At 41.2% G+C, this 21405-nt stretch overlaps 2 protein-coding genes across 4 annotated transcripts in view; one reads left to right on the top strand and one right to left on the bottom strand.

Annotated features, from left to right (window-relative positions):
* LOC141788853 (semaphorin-3F-like) overlaps window positions 1-20881 on the bottom strand; it is a 73636-nt gene extending 52755 nt beyond the window's left edge. For 2 of the 3 annotated variants that reach the window (XM_074667969.1, XM_074667985.1), the window contains exons 1-2: window positions 20436-20881; window positions 18420-18586 (exon numbers count right to left, since the gene is read on the bottom strand). In XM_074667969.1, coding sequence (XP_074524070.1) covers window positions 18420-18537 — 118 coding nt within the window. In that variant the 5' untranslated portion in view covers window positions 18538-18586; window positions 20436-20881. The remainder of the gene's footprint in view (window positions 1-18419; window positions 18587-20435) is intronic. The other variant, XM_074667976.1, reaches the window with a different exon arrangement.
* LOC141799017 (E3 SUMO-protein ligase ZBED1-like) lies at window positions 5939-8266 on the top strand. The gene is made up of 3 exons (XM_074681087.1): window positions 5939-6140; window positions 6260-6518; window positions 6863-8266. The coding sequence occupies exons 1-3, from the start codon at window positions 5941-5943 to the stop codon at window positions 8264-8266; spliced, it is 1863 nt and encodes a 620-aa protein (XP_074537188.1). The 5' UTR covers window positions 5939-5940.
* Window positions 20882-21405: the final 524 nt, after the last annotated feature.

Below are 21405 nucleotides of genomic sequence, written 5' to 3'. Positions count from 1 at the left end.
AGAGAATATACTTGATCTACCAACAATTTCCCCACACTCACGCAGCACAGCCAATGAATCTCGGGTGCCTTGGGGATTAACCCACAAACACAAACACATGATGGAGCTTTACTGCAGGCGTGCAGCCATTACTCACTGAGGAGTTGATCCCACAGTGCATTCCATCCCCACAGCGCGTCATTAAAAACACTGCATCCCGCCTAACCATCATTTATCTCTCATCCCCTAATTAGTTCCGATCAATTACCTTTACTTAATGCTGCCTCCACGTTTAAGAAAACAGGAAGAGCTGCTCATTGCTCTTTTTGCCACTCTTTCAAGGATTCCCTCGAGTTGGGACCACAAACTTTGGCTTTTTTTCTGCTTTTTTCTCTGCCTCATTAAAAAACCATCATTCAGCCTGGGGTCCAATGCAAGAAAGAGGTGGGCTCCAGGACCCCAAAGAACCCTGATCTGGCCCATATGAAGGAGGGAGGTAGAGCTAACTGACTTAATTACAGGCTTTAAAAAAGCAAACACTCGTCACAGTTGAGCTGCATTTCTGAGTGCTGTTTGACAGGGTCGGTCAAAAGAGGAGAAAAACTGCAAACCTGGGCGATGATATAAGTCATCAGACCTGCTCCACTTAACTCCAGGTGAAGTCAGGGAGTTGATCAAGCGGTGAAAGATGCAGAAGTTCAACCTCAACCTTAAATACAACCTGATGAATGTCTGATCAGGTACCAGCAGAGGTCAGGTGACAGGATATGCCCATGTTTAGCAGTGGACACTTAAAAAAAAAAAGAGTATTAGTGTGTGAATCCTCTAAACTCAGGAAACTACTCATTCACTTCATTCACTACTCATATTCTATGACTCCATTTCTCTTTAAGCAGCCTGTCTGTCTTTTTCACTCTGGGAACATAAGTATGTCCAAACTGGAAGGGGGGAGAGTACAAGTTGGCGTAAAACTTGATCCACACTGTAGCCCACGAGAGAGACATTGGACTGATTCAGAACTTGGAGGGAAAGAAGCTGGAGTGAAATCCTAGCCTTTGCCTGACTTCACTTGTCTCTCCTTGTCTCTCTGTCCCCATATACCCGCCTCCCTCCCTCCGTCTGAGCGGTCCATCTTGGACTCTCGGCCCGTTTGTCTTCTCACAGAATGGAAATGCAAAGTAGGCTGCTCCAAAACTCTGGGAAACGCCACAGGACGTCCCTGGAGGGAAAATAAATACGGCCACTCTGATCCACACAGTAAAGTGGCAATAAAGTATTCATTGACCCTGCATTGAATGGCTAAGCAGGAAAACAAGCAAGTGAATTAAGAAGTCAAACAGGGACTTAGCACACAGTAACACCAACCCTCTCATCTTAAGATTTATAAAACAATTAGAAGCCTCGCAGAGATTAAATTCATGCTCAGACAAACAGGAAGATCAAAGACAGGGGATGAGAGATGGAATAAAGTGAGCAAGATTGGGGAATTACTCTATAACTCCACAAACAACACCCCTGATACTTGTAATCCCCTGTGCTTTCATATCACTACAAATCAGACTCTACTGGTTTGGCATGATGCCAGGCTAAAGGGGGGTTAAAAAAAAGTCCTCTGCCCCTCCACACTTACATTTTCCCTCCATCCGAGGTATCTCATTTTTCACCTCCCTTCCAGACTGCTGTCCTCTGTACCCCTCCCTCAGCAGCAAAGAACCTCAGACCTGGACTAAGGAATCTATAGGAAGCACAGAGAAGTCTTAGCGGGATGCTGCGCACCCCATTCTTAGACAAAAAAAAAGCCTGATGTTGGTGTGACGCCCACCCCCAGGTCTCCCAGAATGTGAATGAACTTTTATGAATAAGAGGCAAACCTACACAAACACCCCTGCAGCTATAGGACCTTCACAGTGAGAAGAGTGTGTGGGTGACGTCTCACAACAACAACAACAAGGAGAGCTGCATGCCAGGGTTCTCTTTATTCCGCCCCCAAACCAATCAAGAGAAGGCACTGCTGCAGGAGGGGGCCTAAAGGATGGCTCCTTCACAATAAAACGGCCTGTCGGGGGGTCACCAATGGCCCTAGCCTGTCTTGAATGGATGTGAATGGGTCCATCCCCACACATTGCAATTAACACCTACTCAACCAACAGGCAGGGGGCAGCAATAGGGAAATCTTCAAATCAGCATTTCAAAACCAAGCAAGTACAAAGGCATCAAAGAGCTGCTTTGTTATTTGCATGAGTGCTCTTATAGGAATAAATGTTGTCTCCCAAACAACACGACTTCCTCTTGCTAAAGTGGTTTACTCACCACAGACCAAATGAGGGGAAACAGAGACAACAGCTCTGAGAGCATCGTGATGGAAAACAAATTTTACCTTGTGAAACGCATCAAAAGTGAAGCCCCAACAATCATGGCTTGAGTCAGGTATCTTAAAACTACTTCTCTGTCAAACTCTTTAAAAATGCTCACGAGTTTGGTCAAACTTTAGCTTTGGAATTATAATGCAAATAAAAATAAATAGAGTGTATCGAACATTTATTTCAATAACAACAAAGTCAAATTCCTCAAGGTTCAAATGAGAATGTTTGATTCATTCTGTAACCAAACCTAGACGATGCTGAATGTTGTGTTTTAGCCCCAGATTGCTGTTAAAAATGAACCTGGTGAAGCTTGAGGTTTCTGCCTGTTAAAGGAATGTTTATCCCTGCCACTGCAGCCACAGCAGATTAATGCTGGCTCCCTCAGAATAATAACACAAAGAGAGTCATCCACACCCGCGGTTCATGTAAAATACCTTGAGATGACTTGTTTTTATTTAGGAGTGCACACAAAGAAATCAATTGGAGTTTATCATCAACTGAGATAAAGTTGCATAAGAGGTGTTTGGCTTTGCTTGAATTCTTAGATACTTATAAACTTGGTGTGTCTTTCTATACTTTCTGGTTCCTAAAACCATCTCACCACTGACTAGAAACTTTATTCTCCTGTTAACTCGAAGTAATGCGATTTCACAACTGTGTTAAGTCATTAAAGCTGTTTTCAGACCACAGAAATTTTCCAAAGCTCTGCCCCAAATCTTCCTGAATTGATTTTTCACATGTGTTGTCATGTGTCTCTTCACAGGATGAAGTTTTTCCTTTCTAGCAGTCATGGTACAATGTTTGAAGCTTTTAAATATTAAAACTGTTGATCCCTTTGTTTTTATCTTCCATATGTTTATTTTAGCTATTTTTTCTTTGTTGAGCACTTGACTCTGTTTTTCTTCAGATCTCATGTGTTTTTTAAATTTACAGTATTAATAACTGTAACAAAGTTGTTGTCACTTTAAAAGAGATGGAGATATTGCATTACGAGGAAAGAAACATAAATGCTACAAACACTTGAATAAATCATATCAATCAATAAGTTTAAGAAGAAAACACACTGGAAAAAAGCAAAGAGTCAAATGCAGTCTTGCTGAATGCTTTTCTTTTTCTGTGGTGAGGTGTACAGGTCAATCTATAATCCTGGGTGTCTTGGGCCATTATCTGATAGTGGACAGTGATCTCCTAAGACAGACCATTTTCTTCTTATATCTTAAGGTGTGACAACAAGGTACCAAAACAGATCGTCCATACTCTTATTGGACACATATCCCAGTTTGTGACCAAAATAAAGACATGGAGCAAAAACTGACAGCCTACTCGCTTTTGTATTTTCCTGTCTTCTCACGCAGCACTACCACGCCAGTCCTACTGGCTCCACACAGAAATTTTGCTTCAAGTCAGGGAGGAAAATGTCCAGGTAAAGTCAGAATGAAAATGTTTAGGTTGATACGCTAACCACCAGGGAAACATCAGGTGAGAAAACAACTTAGATATATTGAATGCTCTAAGTTCTCTATAATAATAATAATAAACAACTACCTTGAAGCCAACTTATTGTCTTACACAACATCTGACTCTACTTCCCTACACAGTTCAAGTTGTGAATCATCTGTAGTACAGTTATGCTCAGAGGTTACAGTGCACCCCACAGTAGCAGTGTATTTACTGTACACCCCAAAGACGAGAGGTCACATTAATGGGAACGAGTCTGCAGCTCTGAGGAAGTGAGACGCACCTGAAACTCAATCCACTACTGACAGAGGGTGAGAAATTATGTTGAGGTTGTAGATCAGAGGGAGGCAGTGGCTTTGGCCTCCTCAGTCAGGGTCATGCCCTCCCACTTGACCTTTCTATGGCTCTATGTCTTTAGGGATTAACACAAGCAATGGGGGAGGATTAAGTAAATATAGAAGGCAAATGTACTTGTGGCATGAATCAGTAATTGCAGATACATTTACTTCTATTTTGATGTTTTCCTCAGCAATGTACAACAGAGGTACAGTCTAAGGAAATGGACCAAGAAAAATCTTAAACCTTAAACATCATTATAACCAGTGTTGGGCAAATTACTTTAAAATGCCAGGGACAGTAATTATTGCATTACTTTTTTAAAAAATACTTGAAAAATAAGTCAGTTTTTGCTCTGAGACACAATGTTCAAATGTACATGCATCCTGCCTTTTACATCCATGACACTGAAGTGGTGTCTGTTAACTTCCATCCTGAAAATAACATTAAAGTACTGCCTGTAGGTCTTCTCCCATCCTAAAAACGCCAGTTTTAACTCGACAGTCTCGGCACTCACACGTATTGAATATGAAGCCCCTGCCCTGGGACTGCTAGACCTGCCAACACTCCCAATTTAGAAGGGAAACTCACACTTTTGAACTCTGTCTCTTGCTCCACTCCCAGTTTGTAATGTCACCGATTTATCCCCTTATTTTTAGGTATGGTTCCATTATCTCTAATAATTTGTTTTAAGTCAAAACAAGTCAATTAAACCTCAAAAAACATCCATTAATCCCAACACTGATTATAACGTACAAGAAGACTTCAGGAAAATTTGTGTTTACATGGAAGACCAACATGCTTTTCAGTCTGAATACACAATACATCAAACATTGAGAGAAATGTTACATAAGATACCCTGTATAGTGCTGATTCACGGTTGGCTATAAAAAAAAAAAAAAAAAAAACAAGAATGAATGAAAGACAGAAAACCAAGGGTTGATAAAGTGAGACAGTTGTTCCAGAGGAGATGAGGAATAAGGGAAGCTTGATTCATAGATCTGGGGAAACTACAAGGCTCATTAGGAAATCCAACAACCTCAGGAAGAGCGTTGGTGAGGGCTGTGACTATTTAGGAAATTTTGAAAGAAAGAACAACAGTGAGGAAGGGATGACTTGTGGTATTGTTACAAGAAGCAGGCTTCTTCTTTCTGGACACATAGCGGGGAGGGGGCAGCGGTGTGGTTTTCAGGGCTGGGTATACAGGGTTGCCGATCTCTTCAAAGGCTGGTATGCCAGCACTGGGCTCTGAATATGATACGAGCTGCTACAAACAGCCAGTGGGAGAGGGGGGCTGATACAAGAGGATATGTGGAAGTCAAAGACAGGCAGTGTGCAGCGTTTTGGAAGAGTTGTGTACCCTCCTATGACAAGCAGTTAGGAGGAAATACTTCAAGACCTGAAAAGCCTTTCTTGTATATATTCACTTACATTATGAACTAAGTTCCCCATTGAAATTAGAAACACACCAAAGCCTGTGTGAAAAGCAGGGATGGGTACCAAATTACGTACTTTTCTTTAGGTACTTTTTTGTAGTATAGGTACTTTTATAGGTACAGACCAAATTCCATCTGTACTACCATGTAGGGCTGCCACGATTAGTCGACTAGTCACGACGACGTCGACGATCAAAATCGTCGACGACTTATTTAATGATCGACGTCGTCGTTTTAAGATATTTTCAAACCTTATTTTCCCCTCAAAACTGCCGCTGTACTTTCGGCTATCTTGTCTGCCGTTCTATCCTTCACGCACATGCGCAGAAGTGGTATCCGAGGTCACCCGTGATGTCACCGAAAGTGTTATGCCCAGCAGCATCATGGCAAGCCGGCAACGGAGCTCGAAAGTTTGGGAGCATTTTTCCAAAGTAAAGGAGAAAAGTGTGCAATGCAAAATCTGCAAAGCAGAAATGGCCTTCCATGGCAGCACGACGGCGATGCATGAGCATCTGAAAAGAAAGCACGTCGTGGCGGATTTATTTTCGGACGAAGAAGGACCATCTCGGTAAGCTAATTGGCTAGTTAGCTGCTAACATTAGCGTCAACAGTGAGCTACCTACTTTATAGCGATGTGTTTGAATAGAAAATGTGATGACGTTAATGTTTCATAACGCTACGTTACAGCGCCAAAAAAACGTGTTCCTCTTCAATGGACAACTTTGTGACAAAGCCAACAACATGCACACCTCGGCAAGCAAATGTCCTGACTGAAGCTATCCTGAACATGTTGGTGACAGACATGAGACCCCTGTCCATGGTTGGTGATTCAGGTTTCAAAGATATGATCAAGCAGTTCAATCCAGAATACCATGACAACTACCTACCAGGCCGATCACACTTCACCGCAATGATGGAAGAGAAATATGTTAAAACATTTGAGAAGGTCAGTTTTTTTTCTCTCTCTCTGTTTCTCTCAGCACAAAACAGCATTTTGTATTACAATTTAACACATTACATGATGAAATGATTAAGAATTTGCTGACTTAGCAATTAATTAATTAATCTTTGTTAAAGCATAAAACAAAAGTGATGTAATGCAATTTTTTTTACTGATATGTTGAATGTTTATTGTTACTGTATTTGATTTGATGTGACAACTGAATTGCTGAATTTTTAAATACATTTAAATCTTGATGCATAAACTGACAAATATTGTTAAAAAATAATATATGTACATAAAATTTTCCTCCTAATGCTAACTATTCCAAATCATCTCATATCTTTAAGGTAAAGCAGACCCTTCGAGGAGTCCAAAGTTTCCTCACCCTGACTGCTGATGTGTGGACCAGTCGTGCAACAGAGGCGTACCTTGGTGTGTCTTGTCATTTTATGAGTGAAGATTGGAAGATGAAGAGCTTCAACCTTGCCACCATGCCTCTTGAGGAAAGGCATACTGGTGCAAATATAATGACATGGATGGAAGAGGTGTTAGCAAAATTTGACATCTTGCCCACCAAAATAAAGGCAGTAGTTCACGACAGTGGGTCAAATATGGTGGCAGCAATGCGACTCCTTGAAGAAAAACATGGATGGGCTTCTATCCGCTGTGCTGGACACACTCTCCAGCTCATAGTCAACACCGCTCTCAAAGAAACCACCATCAGCAGAGCACTAGGTGCTGCTAGGCAGCTAGTGGAGCACTTTAAGAGAAGTGAGCTGGCTAGCACAAAGCTAAAGATGAAACAGGAGCAAATGAATGTGAAGAAAAATGCTCTGATCCAAGATGTCAGTACAAGATGGAACAGTACATTTCACATGATTGAGAGACTCCTGGAACAGCGCTGGCCTCTCACTGCCACTCTTTCAGATCCTGAGGTAACTTCAAGGGGGAAGCATTACTTTGACTTGAAGCCAGAGCAGTGGGCTCTGCTTGAAGAACTGGAGCAAGGGTTGGCGCCTTTTGAGACAGCTACTGTTTACCTTAGTGGACAGCAGTACACAACCATTTCAGGTCTTCCACAGGTGATCAAGGGACTGTCTCGGTCTGTACACCAAAGACAGTTTGAGACAAGCTCAGGAAAGTCTTTCATTGCCACTGCGGAAAAAGGGATAACACAGAGATGGGAGAGTATTTTCGCTATCTCAGCGGAGAAAGAAAACCCAGTTATTCTCTCAGCTGCACTGGACCCCAGATACAGAAAGCTGAAGTTTCTGGCTCCCGCCGATGGCATCAGAGTGCAGGGTACTATCGAAGTGCTTGCTGTCAAAGAGGCAAATGCTGGGACACGTGAGTGTGCACAACAGCAGAGGGTCACTGGTTCAGGTAGAGTTGAAAAGACTGCTTTGGACTCCCTTCTTCAGTCTGGCACAGACAGTCAGAGTGAAAATGATGAAGAAACCGACCAGGAGGACCAAAAAGTCCAAGTTGTGAGAAGTGAAGTTCAGCTGTACTTTGCAGAGGCCACACTCTCTAAAAAGGATGATCCTCTCAAATGGTGGAGTGAAAATGAGGGACGCTTCCCCACGCTATCAAAGCTAGCTAAATCTTTTCTGTGCATCCCTGCAACCTCCACCCCGTCAGAGCGCATCTTCTCCACAGCAGGGAACATCTGCTCTCAAAAGAGAGCAAGCCTTTCTCCAGAACATGTAGAAATGCTAACTTTCCTGGCTATGAACAAGAGCCTTGTGTAGACTGGGATTATGTAGAGTCAGAGTGTTGTAAAGTTAAAAACAGTTGTGAGCACTGAGCACAAAATGCACTTTTGCTGTACATGGATGAGAGCAAAACTTGTCTTTTTGGATAATTTATTTAGTTTTAGGTGCCTACCTCATTTGATTGTGTCGCACTTTCAGTACTTCAAATGTAGCTATGTCTAATGCCAGGGACAATGAAGCAAAGAAAAACCTATAAACGTTTTTTTTGTTTTGTTTTGTTTACTCTCACCCAGTGCCTTGTTTACCGTCTTTAACTCAGCTGTTTGCACATTTAAAGATTTGTTTGATGTCAGAGAAGAGGGAAATGTGTTTTCAGCTATTTCCTTTTGTTGATATTTTGTGTTCTTACTACTGCATAGTATTCATAGTGTACATACATAGTGCAAAGTTTTGGGTCCATTCTAGACCAGAGTTATGCCTTCATTTTATTTTGCACTATCACATTAAAAGAATGTCAGTACAAGCTGCAAAGTTCATTAAAAGTTGAATGAACTATCATCTTAATTGTCTTTATTTTTAGTACATACCTTAAACACTTGAAGCTGGAAACTAATGAGCTGTATGCTGGTACAATAAGCTGCAATTTATGTATGATCCGATTAGTCGACTAATCGCAAAAAATAATCGGTGACTAGTCGACTATCAAAATAATCGTTTGTGGCAGCCCTACTACCATGTACCAATTCACTTAAAATCAACTATGTTTAGGGACCTAAACGCATCCATGTGACTGTAAGGGAGTGGAAGAGAAGGCAATTTTCAATGCTGGACATGGAGGTTTATATTTTCAGGAATGAATATGTTAAATTGAAAAACTTTAGTATTTTATAGGGATGGGTACCTTTCACATTTGAAACAATACGGTACCTATACCCGGTACCTGTCAATTGGTACCGGTACTCAACGACACCGATTTTCGGTACTTTCTGTGTTATAGTGGTAAAAAAATATAAATTTATTAAAGAATAAAATACAATTTTTTTTTCAATTTAACATATTCATTCTTCAATATATAACCTTGCAATGCTGTGTTCATGTCCAGCATGGAAAATCTCCTACTCTTCCACTCCCTCACAGTCACAAGGATGCATTTAAGTACCTAAATATGGTACCTTTTGATTTTATGTGAACCAGTACTCGGTACTTTTGACAGAATTCGGTCGGTACCTATAAAAGTACCTAACTCAGTACCCATCCCTAGTATTTTATTAATGAAAAACATACATATATATTCATTACCACATAAACACACAAAGATACCAAAAATTGGTACCGTTTAGTACTGATATCAAGTGCCAGGTACCGGGCATGGATACTGCATCATTTCAAATGTGAAAGGTACCTATCCCGAGTGAAAGACACAACACAATACTCCAACCCTTCCTCTACTGGCTTTATTACTCTTTCCTGTCTATTCAAAGCAGGGTTTTTTTTAACATCACATCTTACAGTCAAACCACATTATATCACATTCCATAGCATAAGTCTGTAATGGATCTCAAGCAAAGGTATCTAATCCTTCTGGAGCATTAATCTACCTGACACCTTAATCTGCTTCAACAGACACACTGGTGCTAATAATATACAATGTTCAGCCCCAGCAGGGTTACAGAGACAAAGCCAGTCTGAGTCCTCAACCTGTTTATCCAGTCCATACTAATGCCCTGTTTTCTCAAGTAAGAAAGGACATGAAATCCCACAGGAAGTCTAATTATGCCACCTAGAAAAGGGACCAACCTTGAAGCTTGGCAGGTGTGCTAGATACCAAGCCGGAGGCATAGATGAACCTTAGCGTCTATGAGGTTTCCACCAATATATCAGGCTTAAGAATGCTTATCACTGTTGTCAGAGTAACAGGGGAGAGTAATAACAAAACATGTTGAGTGACAGTTTTCTTCACTTCATTAAGAAGTTTCAAAAAGTTTAATCATACCTGACAGGGCCTCCAGGATGTTGCTGGTGTGATCTTTAATAACCACAACAAGGAACCTTGTTCTCACACCTTTTGTGATTATAGGACACAACTGCTGTCTTTTGACACTCGGTTGGCCCATGTGGCTTCATTTACTGCCTCAACATGTTTTCTCATATTCCACCATTCACAAAAAATAGTTGGTGTACATCTTTGGAAAAAAAAAATATCTTCATGATCAAAAATAAGTTGGAACAGATAGGGAAGGGAAATATGACTCACAGTATTTGGACAATTTGGCTGGTATTTTCCAATCTGGCGAGGCGAGGGTTACAGGAGGAGAAACAGATGCAACAACATCCCAACGAAAGACAAGAAGGACAGACAACACTGAGTCCTCAGGGTTTTTTTAAAGAGACAATCTTGATTTCACTGGAGGCATGGCAATGACAGACTGAAACTTGACTCAGGGGGCTGTTTCACTGGTGAAACCCTGACTAAAGATGAGAGACGACATTCTCACAACATATCCTTCTTTCTGCAGAGGCTACGAGCATGCACAGCTTCCATGCAAGGAATCCCAAACAGCCCAGTCCCTGTGTGTTTACTGCCATGCCCATGTCGAGAAAGAGAAAGCGGAGACAAACAGAGCTGCAGCAGAATATATTCAGACGCCACTCTGTCTTGAGGTCCCCTTGTCCAAATGGTAGTTGTGCAGGAACCCCGCTGCCTGTGGAGCCAATTCATATTTCAAGCACTCATTCAACAGATGTGAGAATTCCAGAGGCCAGCGCTGATACTGTGTCCTCTTTTATCAAACAAGACCACCCAAGCTGCCTTAGATACACTTCAAAACCTCACTGCCATATGGCTTTAGATTCACATAGAGCAAGGTGCCAAGTGGCTATATTCTCTAACACTAAAATACAATGACTTGATTCATTGGCCACCGTGAAAAAGGCATGCATGCATGTAACAAGCATAAGAGGGAGAGAATAAAGCAGATACTCCAGCGGCAGCAGCAACACCGACTGGGAGGTGCAGACAGCATTAATGGTTGGCAGACACAGCTCTGAGATGACACCGTGGCAGTATTTTTATTTGCAGAGGAAACTGGCACCATAGGAGAGACACACACCAGGTTGTTGTTGGATTCAGGGGCCATGTGATGAAAGGTGCCAGCATACTCATTTTTTCTTGAGAAATATCACACTTCCATCCCACAGATATACCTTACAGGGGAAGGGTGAGAACGGAAACTATGCAGCCTTTAATTAAAACAAAGTTATAATAAGGTTATCTGAGAGCTTTGGCACCATTTTAAAAAGATGACTGTCATTTTATTGTTGATGAATTACTAAAACATATTATGAGACACAAATCTCTCATAGATGCTTGATGACAAATATCTATAGCAATAAAAAAGTATAGAGGTTTGCTTCAAAATAATAAACATCAGAAGAGTTTGAATCTCACATTGATAACCTCAGAATGCAGATTTTGCCTCAAGCAAAACTCTTGTTGTGCACTCTTTCACTTAATTTTCCATCTGTCAACAGTGTTTTCATGTTTGTCGATGACAGCATGGTACCAACTGGCCCAGAAATAAAACGTAATCATGGCCATATCTGTCATCTGTCAAAGAGGGTACACGGTTCAGGAGACACGCTCACAGGCTGACAGCTTATCGATCGCCAATTCCTGACCTGTCAACCTGAGACAAGCACAAGTTAACAATAACCTCTGACTCGATAGCAGCTGATCAGTTTTGTCCAGGTCTAAGAATGGTTGGCAATCATATTTCATTTTAGCACAACTGTTCCTTGACTTTGAATGAAAATAGATGGAGAGGACCAAAACAAATAAGGCCATCCACATGTTGTCCAACTTCAAGTGTTATGAATCAGAGAAGTACAATTGAACTATATATGTAGAAAATGTTGGCATAAACATTAAGAGAGGGAGAGAAAAAAAATCATTGTATGATAGTATCGTGAGGTTTTGTTCAAAAATCTTTTTTTTTTTTAAATTTATTTACTTATTTTAAAATACTTTTATTTTCATGTTTTCATGCAAGTGCAATACAAGTGGTATATAGAAACTAGTGCTGCACGATTTGGGGAAAAGGTGCGATTTGCGATTAGGTGGACAATATTGCGGTTGCGATTGTGCTTGCGATTTAATAAAAAAAGTTCTGTCATGATGAGTCTACAGACTTGCTTGGTTATCATGGAGAAAAATCTGAATTGCATGTGCTGACATTTCGATTGCGATAATCGTGCAGCCCTAATAGAAACTAACAAAAAAGAAAAAAAGGAAATTTGGGAAAAAAATAGAACTAGGAAGACAACATAAACAAACAATTTAATTGTTTTGTTTGTTTGTTTTTCAAATTTTAAATCCTTCATTTAAGTATTTGTTTATAAGCTGGGTTGGAAAAAAGTTGAGGTGAATAGATCCTTAAAACTGACTCACATGTGATGTGCATTTTTGGGGAACATATGGCTCCTGATAAAGTCTGTCGATATGATCATCATTTAACTTTTTTACCTGGTTTGGTGTTAAACACTGAGAGTAAAAATCGCAGCCCAGGAAGAATCAAAGATCTGCACATCAAATCAACATGGCACCCCAAAAATCATATAAGAATCGAATCGGGGGGAAAAACATATCATCCCAGCCCTAATGAACATAATATTAGTTCCCTACTTCCCTTAAAATTAAAAATCGGTCATCGTCACAAGCACAGGGACCAAGAAATAACAGGATATGTAAAAATCCAACAAGTAAAGGAATGGATGCCTTTCATGAACAATTACTCCCCAGTGTGGTTCAATCAACAAAAAGTGGTGACACACATTACAAGCATTTGTTGAATGTAAAACTTACAGAGGGGTGTCAGCAGCTTCTGAATTACATGGCATTAATATTTGCTTCCCTATTTACTGCCTTCTTGGTTTTCTCATTACCTCCACCAAGGAGGTTGTGTTTTTGGTAGAGTTTGTCTGTTTGTCTGTGAACAACATAACTCAAAAAGTTACAGATCTTGATGAAATTTTCAGGAAATGTTCAAACTGGGATAAGGAAGAACTGATGAAATTTTGGAGGTGATCCGACTCATCGACTGAATCCAGAACTTTTATAAAGGTTTCTTTATCATTGTGAGATAGGGTCGGTTTCACCATAGGTGTATATAACTCCACAATCGGACTGCTTTGCAAAACAATACAAGACAAGGTCACCATAATTTCTGACAGATGTAAAAGTACGATCTAGATCCTGCCAATATTCTGGATACTAAGATCAGGAATATTAAATATGTACTGGGTCCTCATAATTTTCAACACTGTCAGGTAACAAATTATCGTACAAACCTGCAACTAACACCAAATTGTAGCGGACAGTCTGCTGAAAGGGAGTATAACATTAAAGTAGGACTAAAGTGTTGCGCAACAAACACAATATGCTCGGTGGAGGTCTACGCTCTCTGAGTGCTTTTCCATCTATTATATTAAACATTTTATACAGTTAGCAGTGGCCAGTGGCTTTTGGCCAGTTAACTCTTCTGACAGCAGAATCACAGCTGAGCATAAATTGTGCCGTAACAAGCTGCATTCGCACTTGCACCGCACTCACCACCCGACCAACTGTGTTCAATGGTAAACCACAGACCTACAAAAGACTGCTGTCTGCTATGGGAGAGTAGAGTTTTACTCTAAATATAACTTAGTAAGCTACTGTGGAGAAAAACTGAGGTCTGGGATGTAGCCAGGGTAATAGTGGTTTCCAGTGCTTTGTCAGTCTTAACTCTGCTGCTGTGGTGATATATGGACTCAGCTCTGACAAACAGTAATTAGAGATCACAGCCAAACATCAGCAGTGGTGCCAGACTACTGGGGCAGTGGTTTTGTGGAATATACATGTGGTTTGCTAATACAGCAGTGCTACGTTTAGGGCAAAGGTATGCCAATGTGCATGATGTGTCTACTGCAAAGACCTGCAGCGAGAAGCAGAGGTGTATTAACTAGAAGTCTGTACACAGGTAGATGCCACATTTCATTTATTCAGTAGTGAAGAAAAAAGGCCCCGAAGCAAACATGCAAGAGTCACCACAGGATAGCTATTCTTTTCAATTGGAAAAATGTAGGTAAAACACTCAGAATCACACAAAATATTCCTAAAAGCATTATGTCGGCCTATCAGCTCCACCGTGATAAGGGCTGGAGATAATTCTTACCACGGATGTATGCTCCTAGAGCTCATACTACAAAAGTTCCTACTTATTTTCATTGTGCAATAACAGCAACCACAGTTTAAACATTTAGCAATATAATATGTGACAGGGCCAGGGTAGAGGGCACGACATGAGATTATCTGATAAGCAAACTGCTGAGCCATCAAAACAACGACTACACTGTATGGAAGCCGCCTTAAGCTGCTTCTCAGCTCACGCCCTCTGATAAACCCTCGTCCACTCTTTTTTATTTGGTCATTCATAGTCAGAAAAAAAGAATTCCAACAACTTACTCATACAAGAATTCCCCCAAAAGGGGGTTTCTGACCCTCCAGACTTCCACCCACCCACTCAAACACACTCACCAAAACACACACACTAACGCCTGATAGAGACTCAAGACTTTGCTGAGGAGTAAAAATAGGAGCCTGCAGTTAGCCCTGCACAGGAGGTATGCTGATGGGAAATGTTTGGAAAAATGACAAGCAAGAGCTGCTCCCTATCACTTCCACCTGCCGGGGCAGCAGGGAGTTTGTGTATCGTTGTTGTGTATTGTAGCAAAGTTGACCCACATTCTGATATGGTCTCTGGATTTGTCATCGTATGTGCCCCGTGGGAGGAGGGAGCAGCGTGCTGTAATCCTTTGTGTTATGGTATATAAAAGACTTGACTCCTTTGAGCCCAATGAGCATAACTCTAGTGCTGCTGTTGAAGAGGAAAGCAATTCAAATCTATTAGCACCGATGCAGAAAAGGTGAAAAGTGCATTGGGCTAATCCACATAAGTCATGGCTCCCTTCTCAGCAGCAGGTCACATCTACATAGATTTTCTAAGAGATACTTTAGAGCTTGAGTCTTTGCTCATCTGAAGCAAAGTTTACGTTCACACTGTTTTTGTTAGAGGAGGAAATTTAAAAGTTTAAGCAGTTGTGTTTGTAGCACAGATGGCTCCAGAAAACTGCTACATGAAACAGCTTTGTGATTAACTAAAGTGAATGAGGTTGTTGGTATGTGGTATGAGGCAGAAATATCAGAGCTATAAGCATGGATTTAGATTTAGATCTGCTAATGCATGAACTCAGAAATGTCAGTGTGTGAACGTGAGCAGCACAGCAGCAGTAATGTTACACTATTTCAAAGCCAAACCTCCTGCAAAGGGGATTCATAAAGCATGATGCTCGCTGTACCTCGTGTGACACAAAAGCAAAATGTGAGAAATAACGTCAACATTAAATCTGTTGACCTCCCAATGGACTTAAGCCACAAAGGCACTCGCATGTCTTTGGAGTCTCACGGAGAGGCGAAGCTCTCACACAATCCTTTCACATGTAAATTCACTCTTTCACTTTAGTGATGAGACACTTTAAATATGGGCCAACAAGTGGCACTACATTTGTGTAGAATCAAGAGTAATGGCTTGTACAAGTATAACTCAGCTACTCCACACAAAGAACTGGAGTCAGTAACGCTCAATACATCGAAACAAATGATTTAACGTATACAAAAGCAGGAGTGCACAAACAATTCATGATAAAATATTAGATAATATCATTAATATGATTAAAAAGGCGGAAATATGGACTTAAAATTAGACAAGCTGCATCAATCAGTCATTTTTCCCATAGCTTTTGATGCTCAGTTTATCATATTACATTAAAAAAACTGAACCCAAATCTGAATAATTCACATACACGTGTCATAACCTGACCTGTAGAACAGTACAAAAGTATCAAATGATATTTTATCACATTTTTAAAGGGGAATTATCAGTTATTCCTACGAATTATCAGCAGAAAAACTAAAGCTCAGACTCATGATTTGCTGAAATCTTTCAAAAAATGAACTTGCAGAAAAAAAAAGTATGATGATTTTCCTTAGGAGCCAACTATGACCCAGTAAAAGGTCTTTCTCCAAGTGTTTGCTTTATTAGATGTCATGCCAGGACTTGTTCTGGGTGTGTTTTAATTCAAACTATCAGATTCTCAGCAGTTTCAGGTTGGCTTTCTGATATGATTCCTGTCTTTTGAGTGGCTCGCCGTAGCAGTCTTGTCTCGACAAACTTGGAAATGTTCACTGATTACTTTCAGCAGATTTGCAACAGTTCTTATCCTAGAGAGCAGATTACACCTGTTTGCTGTGTAAACTCAAGCAGACTTTTTTCTTTTCGCTAACCCAGCCCTTTCTATTTGGCTTACTCGAAGAAAAGGGGTGATAAGCCTGAACAAAGTCTACTCCTAGTTTTATTTCACTGGCTTTGAGAACTCCTCTCTTATTTAATGTGTTTTTTTCTTCTTGCTTTATACTTCTTTGATAATTGGGGACAGTGTTTTTCTTTTTTAATATTTCCCAATCATAAAAACTCTGTACCACGTTGCGACAGGGCTAAGCAATCAGACCCTATGATTTATCCGACCTGCCTTGATAGGGAGGCGGGGGCCTCCAAGGCAGAGGTCACGATCTAAACCTCCGGCCTCTGAGTTTATCTCTTTGGAGCATGTATGTAGTTCAACTGAAGGAGAAAATAACTCCAATGCAGCTATTTAGCTTTGTTCTTGACAATGTGACAAATTCAAAACTCCCCTTATTATAGACAGAATGAGGATCATTAATACGTCCTTTCCTGCATCGGTCAAAACTGTGTTAAATCCACACTTGTGGTCATTCTATATGCTATTTAAGTCTTTGCCAAGAGGAATACTGTTCTCCCTAAAGGCTCGAGCAGAAACTTAACACATCTTAATGCATCTAAGAAAGAGCAGCCAGCTTGCCAAGGTAAGGACTACATGGGCCTCTCAAAAAGCAATTAAGGGAGAGAGAGTCATAATATTGAATGGAGAGGGGGGTGCATTCCTCTGAGAGGCAGCAGCAGTAGACTGTGAAATTCATATTGACTGGAGAGGCAAACACACACAGGTAAGCAGCAGAGCTGAGCTTTTTCCACTCTGTGTCAGCCAAAGAATAGTGCCTGTAGTCTGCTGCTTTCTAATATATTGTGGGTAAGTTCAGCCATCCGAGGATGCTCTTTTACAAAAGCATCCACTGAGTCTGCTCAGAAAGAAGCTTATAGAGCAGCAGAAAAAAACATTAAGCAAAGTTCTTCAAAAACAACGCTGCATCAGAGATAGAATGAGAAAAAAATGATATTTGGAGTAAAAAAAAAAACTGCTGAGTTCTGGATGTGCGTTCACTGATGTGTTAAATCCCACTTGATTAAAGCAGGAAAACGCCTTTAACAATGAACCGTGCCAGTCCACTTAATTAAGTCAACTTGTACCGGGGAGCGCTGGGAAATGGAAAGCAAAGCAAACAAGGGGTGCTGCAGCTCGCTCCCTGAGCTTTTCTCTGGGTGCTAATCAAAGGCTTGATCTGGGAGCAGGACGGGCTTTAGGGACGTCGCTCTGCTTGGCTGATCCTGGCAATTTGCTCTAGATAATACCCTCACTCACTCTGTACCCCTCGGAACCCGGCAACCCATCTCACCTAATCTATACGGCCGCTGAAATGTACCAGCAGCCCTCTGAAGTCCAACCCTGTCTCTATGGGGAATAATCACATGACAGCAATAAAGCTAATAGAAGATTTTAGTTATTCCTATAAGTTTGTACTTCATAATGTGTGTACAGTATACAGTATACAGTATACAGTAAGGCAGTGGAAGCATCTGGTGATTATTACAGAGCCTGATGGTTTGAAGGGGGGCAGCGAATCAGCACTGGCTGCTCAGTTTGTCTTCAGTCTGCTCTGCAGTGTAACATGAGAGGGTGAAGCTGCAAGTTCTTCCTCAGCACAAACCTTCAGCACTTATCAAATCCACAACCACTCTAATTATTCAACTGTCATCCCATCACTCACACAATGAGCAAACACGCAGCAGAGATTAAGAAACAACCGCAGAATCAGAAGGACTGGGAACTCCACAACACCAGTTGAAAACCAGAAATGTAGGGCAGGTGGAAGGAAGAAAAGCAAGGTTCAGGTTCCTACCTTTGAAGGAAATGAAGACGCGGGGTGCGGCCAGTGGGTCATTGCTCATCGGGTTCCCTAGAGCGAAGCCGGACAGTGCCAGGAGGGCGTGGACCGTCCACAGACCGTCCAGCTGCATGTTTGACCAACCTCCAGTAGCACACGAGGCGTGTTTTTAAAAATCTCTGCTGGAGGAAAACAAACACACGAGAGGATATGATGCTTTGCTTTCCAAACTGCAGCAAAAACTCTGTTTGTATTTATTAATTTATGTGACATGTCAAATCCAAGTCTCCCAAGGGCTCGATTCTTGCACGTTTTAGTGATGCTGCAATGAGGTGTGAAGATTACACCAGATCCCTGGGAGACTTTGCTAATCTGATGAGTCCCTGCAGAGAGGAACGAATCTTTAAAAGATGTCTGTTCACATCCATTTTTTTCCAGGGTGTTTTCCTGTGCAACAAAATAGAAAGACAGCTCTAATTCCTGTGAGAGAAGTCACTTTTTGGTCCCCTCCATGCACCCAAAACACATTCCTACATCATGACACTACACGTGCGTGCTGCTCTGTCATTAGAGACTCACCTAATGTTGGGTTAAACCACGTCCCCACTCTTATTCAAAAAGCAGACAATAGGTCAAACATTGTTATTGGTGCAATCTTAATAAAATATTAACCTCTTGCTGAAAAGCCTTCGTAAAAGGTTACAAATGACGACAGGCACAAATGCTAAATGGGACAGTTTAACAAGTGTTCCAAACAAAGTGTGGTCATCAATAAAGCCTGTGGTTAATGAATGATAGACAGCAGGGAGCAACCACAATGATCCATGCGTACGTCACAAATCATTTAAAAGAGTTGTGTCCAACATGTCACCTTTTGCCCTTGCCCATTTTGCATTGATTCAGCTTGTTTACACGTAGCATGTTAGTATTCTACCATGGATGACATTATTTTCACTGAGCTGTATTCTCATCCTGACCCTGACCTCGCTGATGCTACAATAACAGTCGGCAGAGCTCTTCCTCTAGCGGTCTGCTACAAACACCCATTTAGAGACATTCACACTGCCAGAGAATCTCAGACTACTTGGCTAAAGTGGGTTTATGAGCATAACCAGCTGTTTAAACCTTGGCTATTTACTGACAATTTGTAAACCATCCAGCTGTTTATTCTAAGAGCCAACTCCTTCACACAAGCAGATAAACTCAAACACAGCGCTGCTCACAAACAACTGAGTCAGTGCCTTCACAAGAAAACAGAGCCACAATTCAAAAGACATTTTGCTTCAAGAAAATAATATATAGGTGCAGGGTCAGGGAGGACACTTTATAGAGACATATAGCCACTTGAACAGAACTCATAATCAAGCAATCAGCATGGAGGATAGAGTGTAAAAAGCACAGCAACGGATGCTCCAAGCGTCTATATTCTGGTGATAAGTTATTTACAGCCACATGTTGAGCACATTAAAATGCACCAATGTCATCAAACACACATAAGCTTCCTCCTGATCTTCATGTTTTTGGAGAGCAATAAAGGGTCCACTTAATGACCATGAAAAACATGACAGACCCACCAAGGAGGATTTTGTCCCACTTGTAAACAGTGGCTTAAAGAAAAGACTAACTATGAACATGAAAAAAAATAATAACACTGCATTTTAATCACTGCGTTGAATGAAAAAAAAACGTGTAGTTTAAAAAAGGGTGGCCGATATCCCTGATTCAAGAAAGCTGTGCGTACCAGACTGGCAGCTTTGGATACACATGGAGGACACAACTGTAAACAGTCTGGTGTGTCATTAGAGCGCGAGGTAAACTGAACAGCAAGTAAAAGTGTTTTAAATTTGAGGTTATTATCTTTCAGATATTAGAAGTGAGATAAAATACCTTCATTTAGAGTTTAAAGAAATAAGCCCCATAAGGCGCGTTGCGAAGAATAAAATATAGAAATTAAAACGCGCGCAGCCAGGTAAACTAAAGAGCAATAATAATCAATCCTCAGATACACAGCAATGGGGGAGTGAGGCTTACCTTTGTTACCTTTGTTACAGCGTTGCGAATATAACTTCAAACCGAGTCTTGCAAGTCATTGAACTGAACAAATCCAACAGATCGATCACTTTCGTTTCCAAGTGAAAATCAATAATAAGCCTAGGAAATCCCGGTGGAGCTCGTGGAGAGTCCCTGCTCAGGAGGGCAGTGTCTACCTGTGCGCACTGCGCGGGTATTGGCTCCGGAGTTGTCAGTGAGTAATTAAAAAAAGAAGCAAAATGAAAATGTTTCTTGAATAAAACCTTCACCGGGATCGCGAGACGAGGAGACGCTGTCTTTGCACGCGCACAGTCAACATCTCGTGGGAAAAGCGGTGTGAAACAAAGTCCCTGTGGCGTACAGAGGTCCAGACACGCAGCGTGTGCTCCTCAGGAAAGTTGGGCGCTCCTGACTGTAGGAGGCAGGGCGCTAGCAGGTGGATGCAGAGGCCTATTTGTTTTAAACACACCCACAGGGCGGGCAGCACCGTGCCGAGCCGCCCATCGACCAGCCGGGTGGAGGGGGGGCAGGATTTACTAGCGTGTTAAACGCTGTGTGCTGTCTGAGGAACCAGGGGGCAAAGGAGAGACACTGCCAAATAAAACACCGATGTATGTGCGAATCTATTTTTAAGTTTAGTTTTTGTTATTACTGCACCGAGTGATTAAAAAAAATACAGAGTGCCTCTATATTGGTTATAAGTACAAGTGAAGGAGGAATGGTTGAAAAAAAATGTTTAGGAACTGCCACCTATAATGAAGACTTTGAAATCCACCAGGTCTGTATCTGGAACTAATTAATAAAAGATTTTAAATGTCTTGGGAACATAAGGAACAAAATAATGTTTCCTGCAGACTTTTCCAATGACAGCTGCTCAAATGGTGAAAAACAATATGAATCAAAAGGCTCTTTAAACTTAAATCTCCTCTTTCACAGACACATTGTAAGTTAGGATGTTGTCAGAAACCAA

This window comes from Halichoeres trimaculatus, unplaced genomic scaffold (assembly GCF_033239565.1).
Source record: "Halichoeres trimaculatus isolate MK-OKI-2021-1 unplaced genomic scaffold, fHalTri1.1 fHalTri1_scaffold_1, whole genome shotgun sequence".
Taxonomy (NCBI): domain Eukaryota; kingdom Metazoa; phylum Chordata; class Actinopteri; order Labriformes; family Labridae; genus Halichoeres; species Halichoeres trimaculatus.
This window is presented reverse-complemented; position numbering and strand designations above follow the sequence as displayed.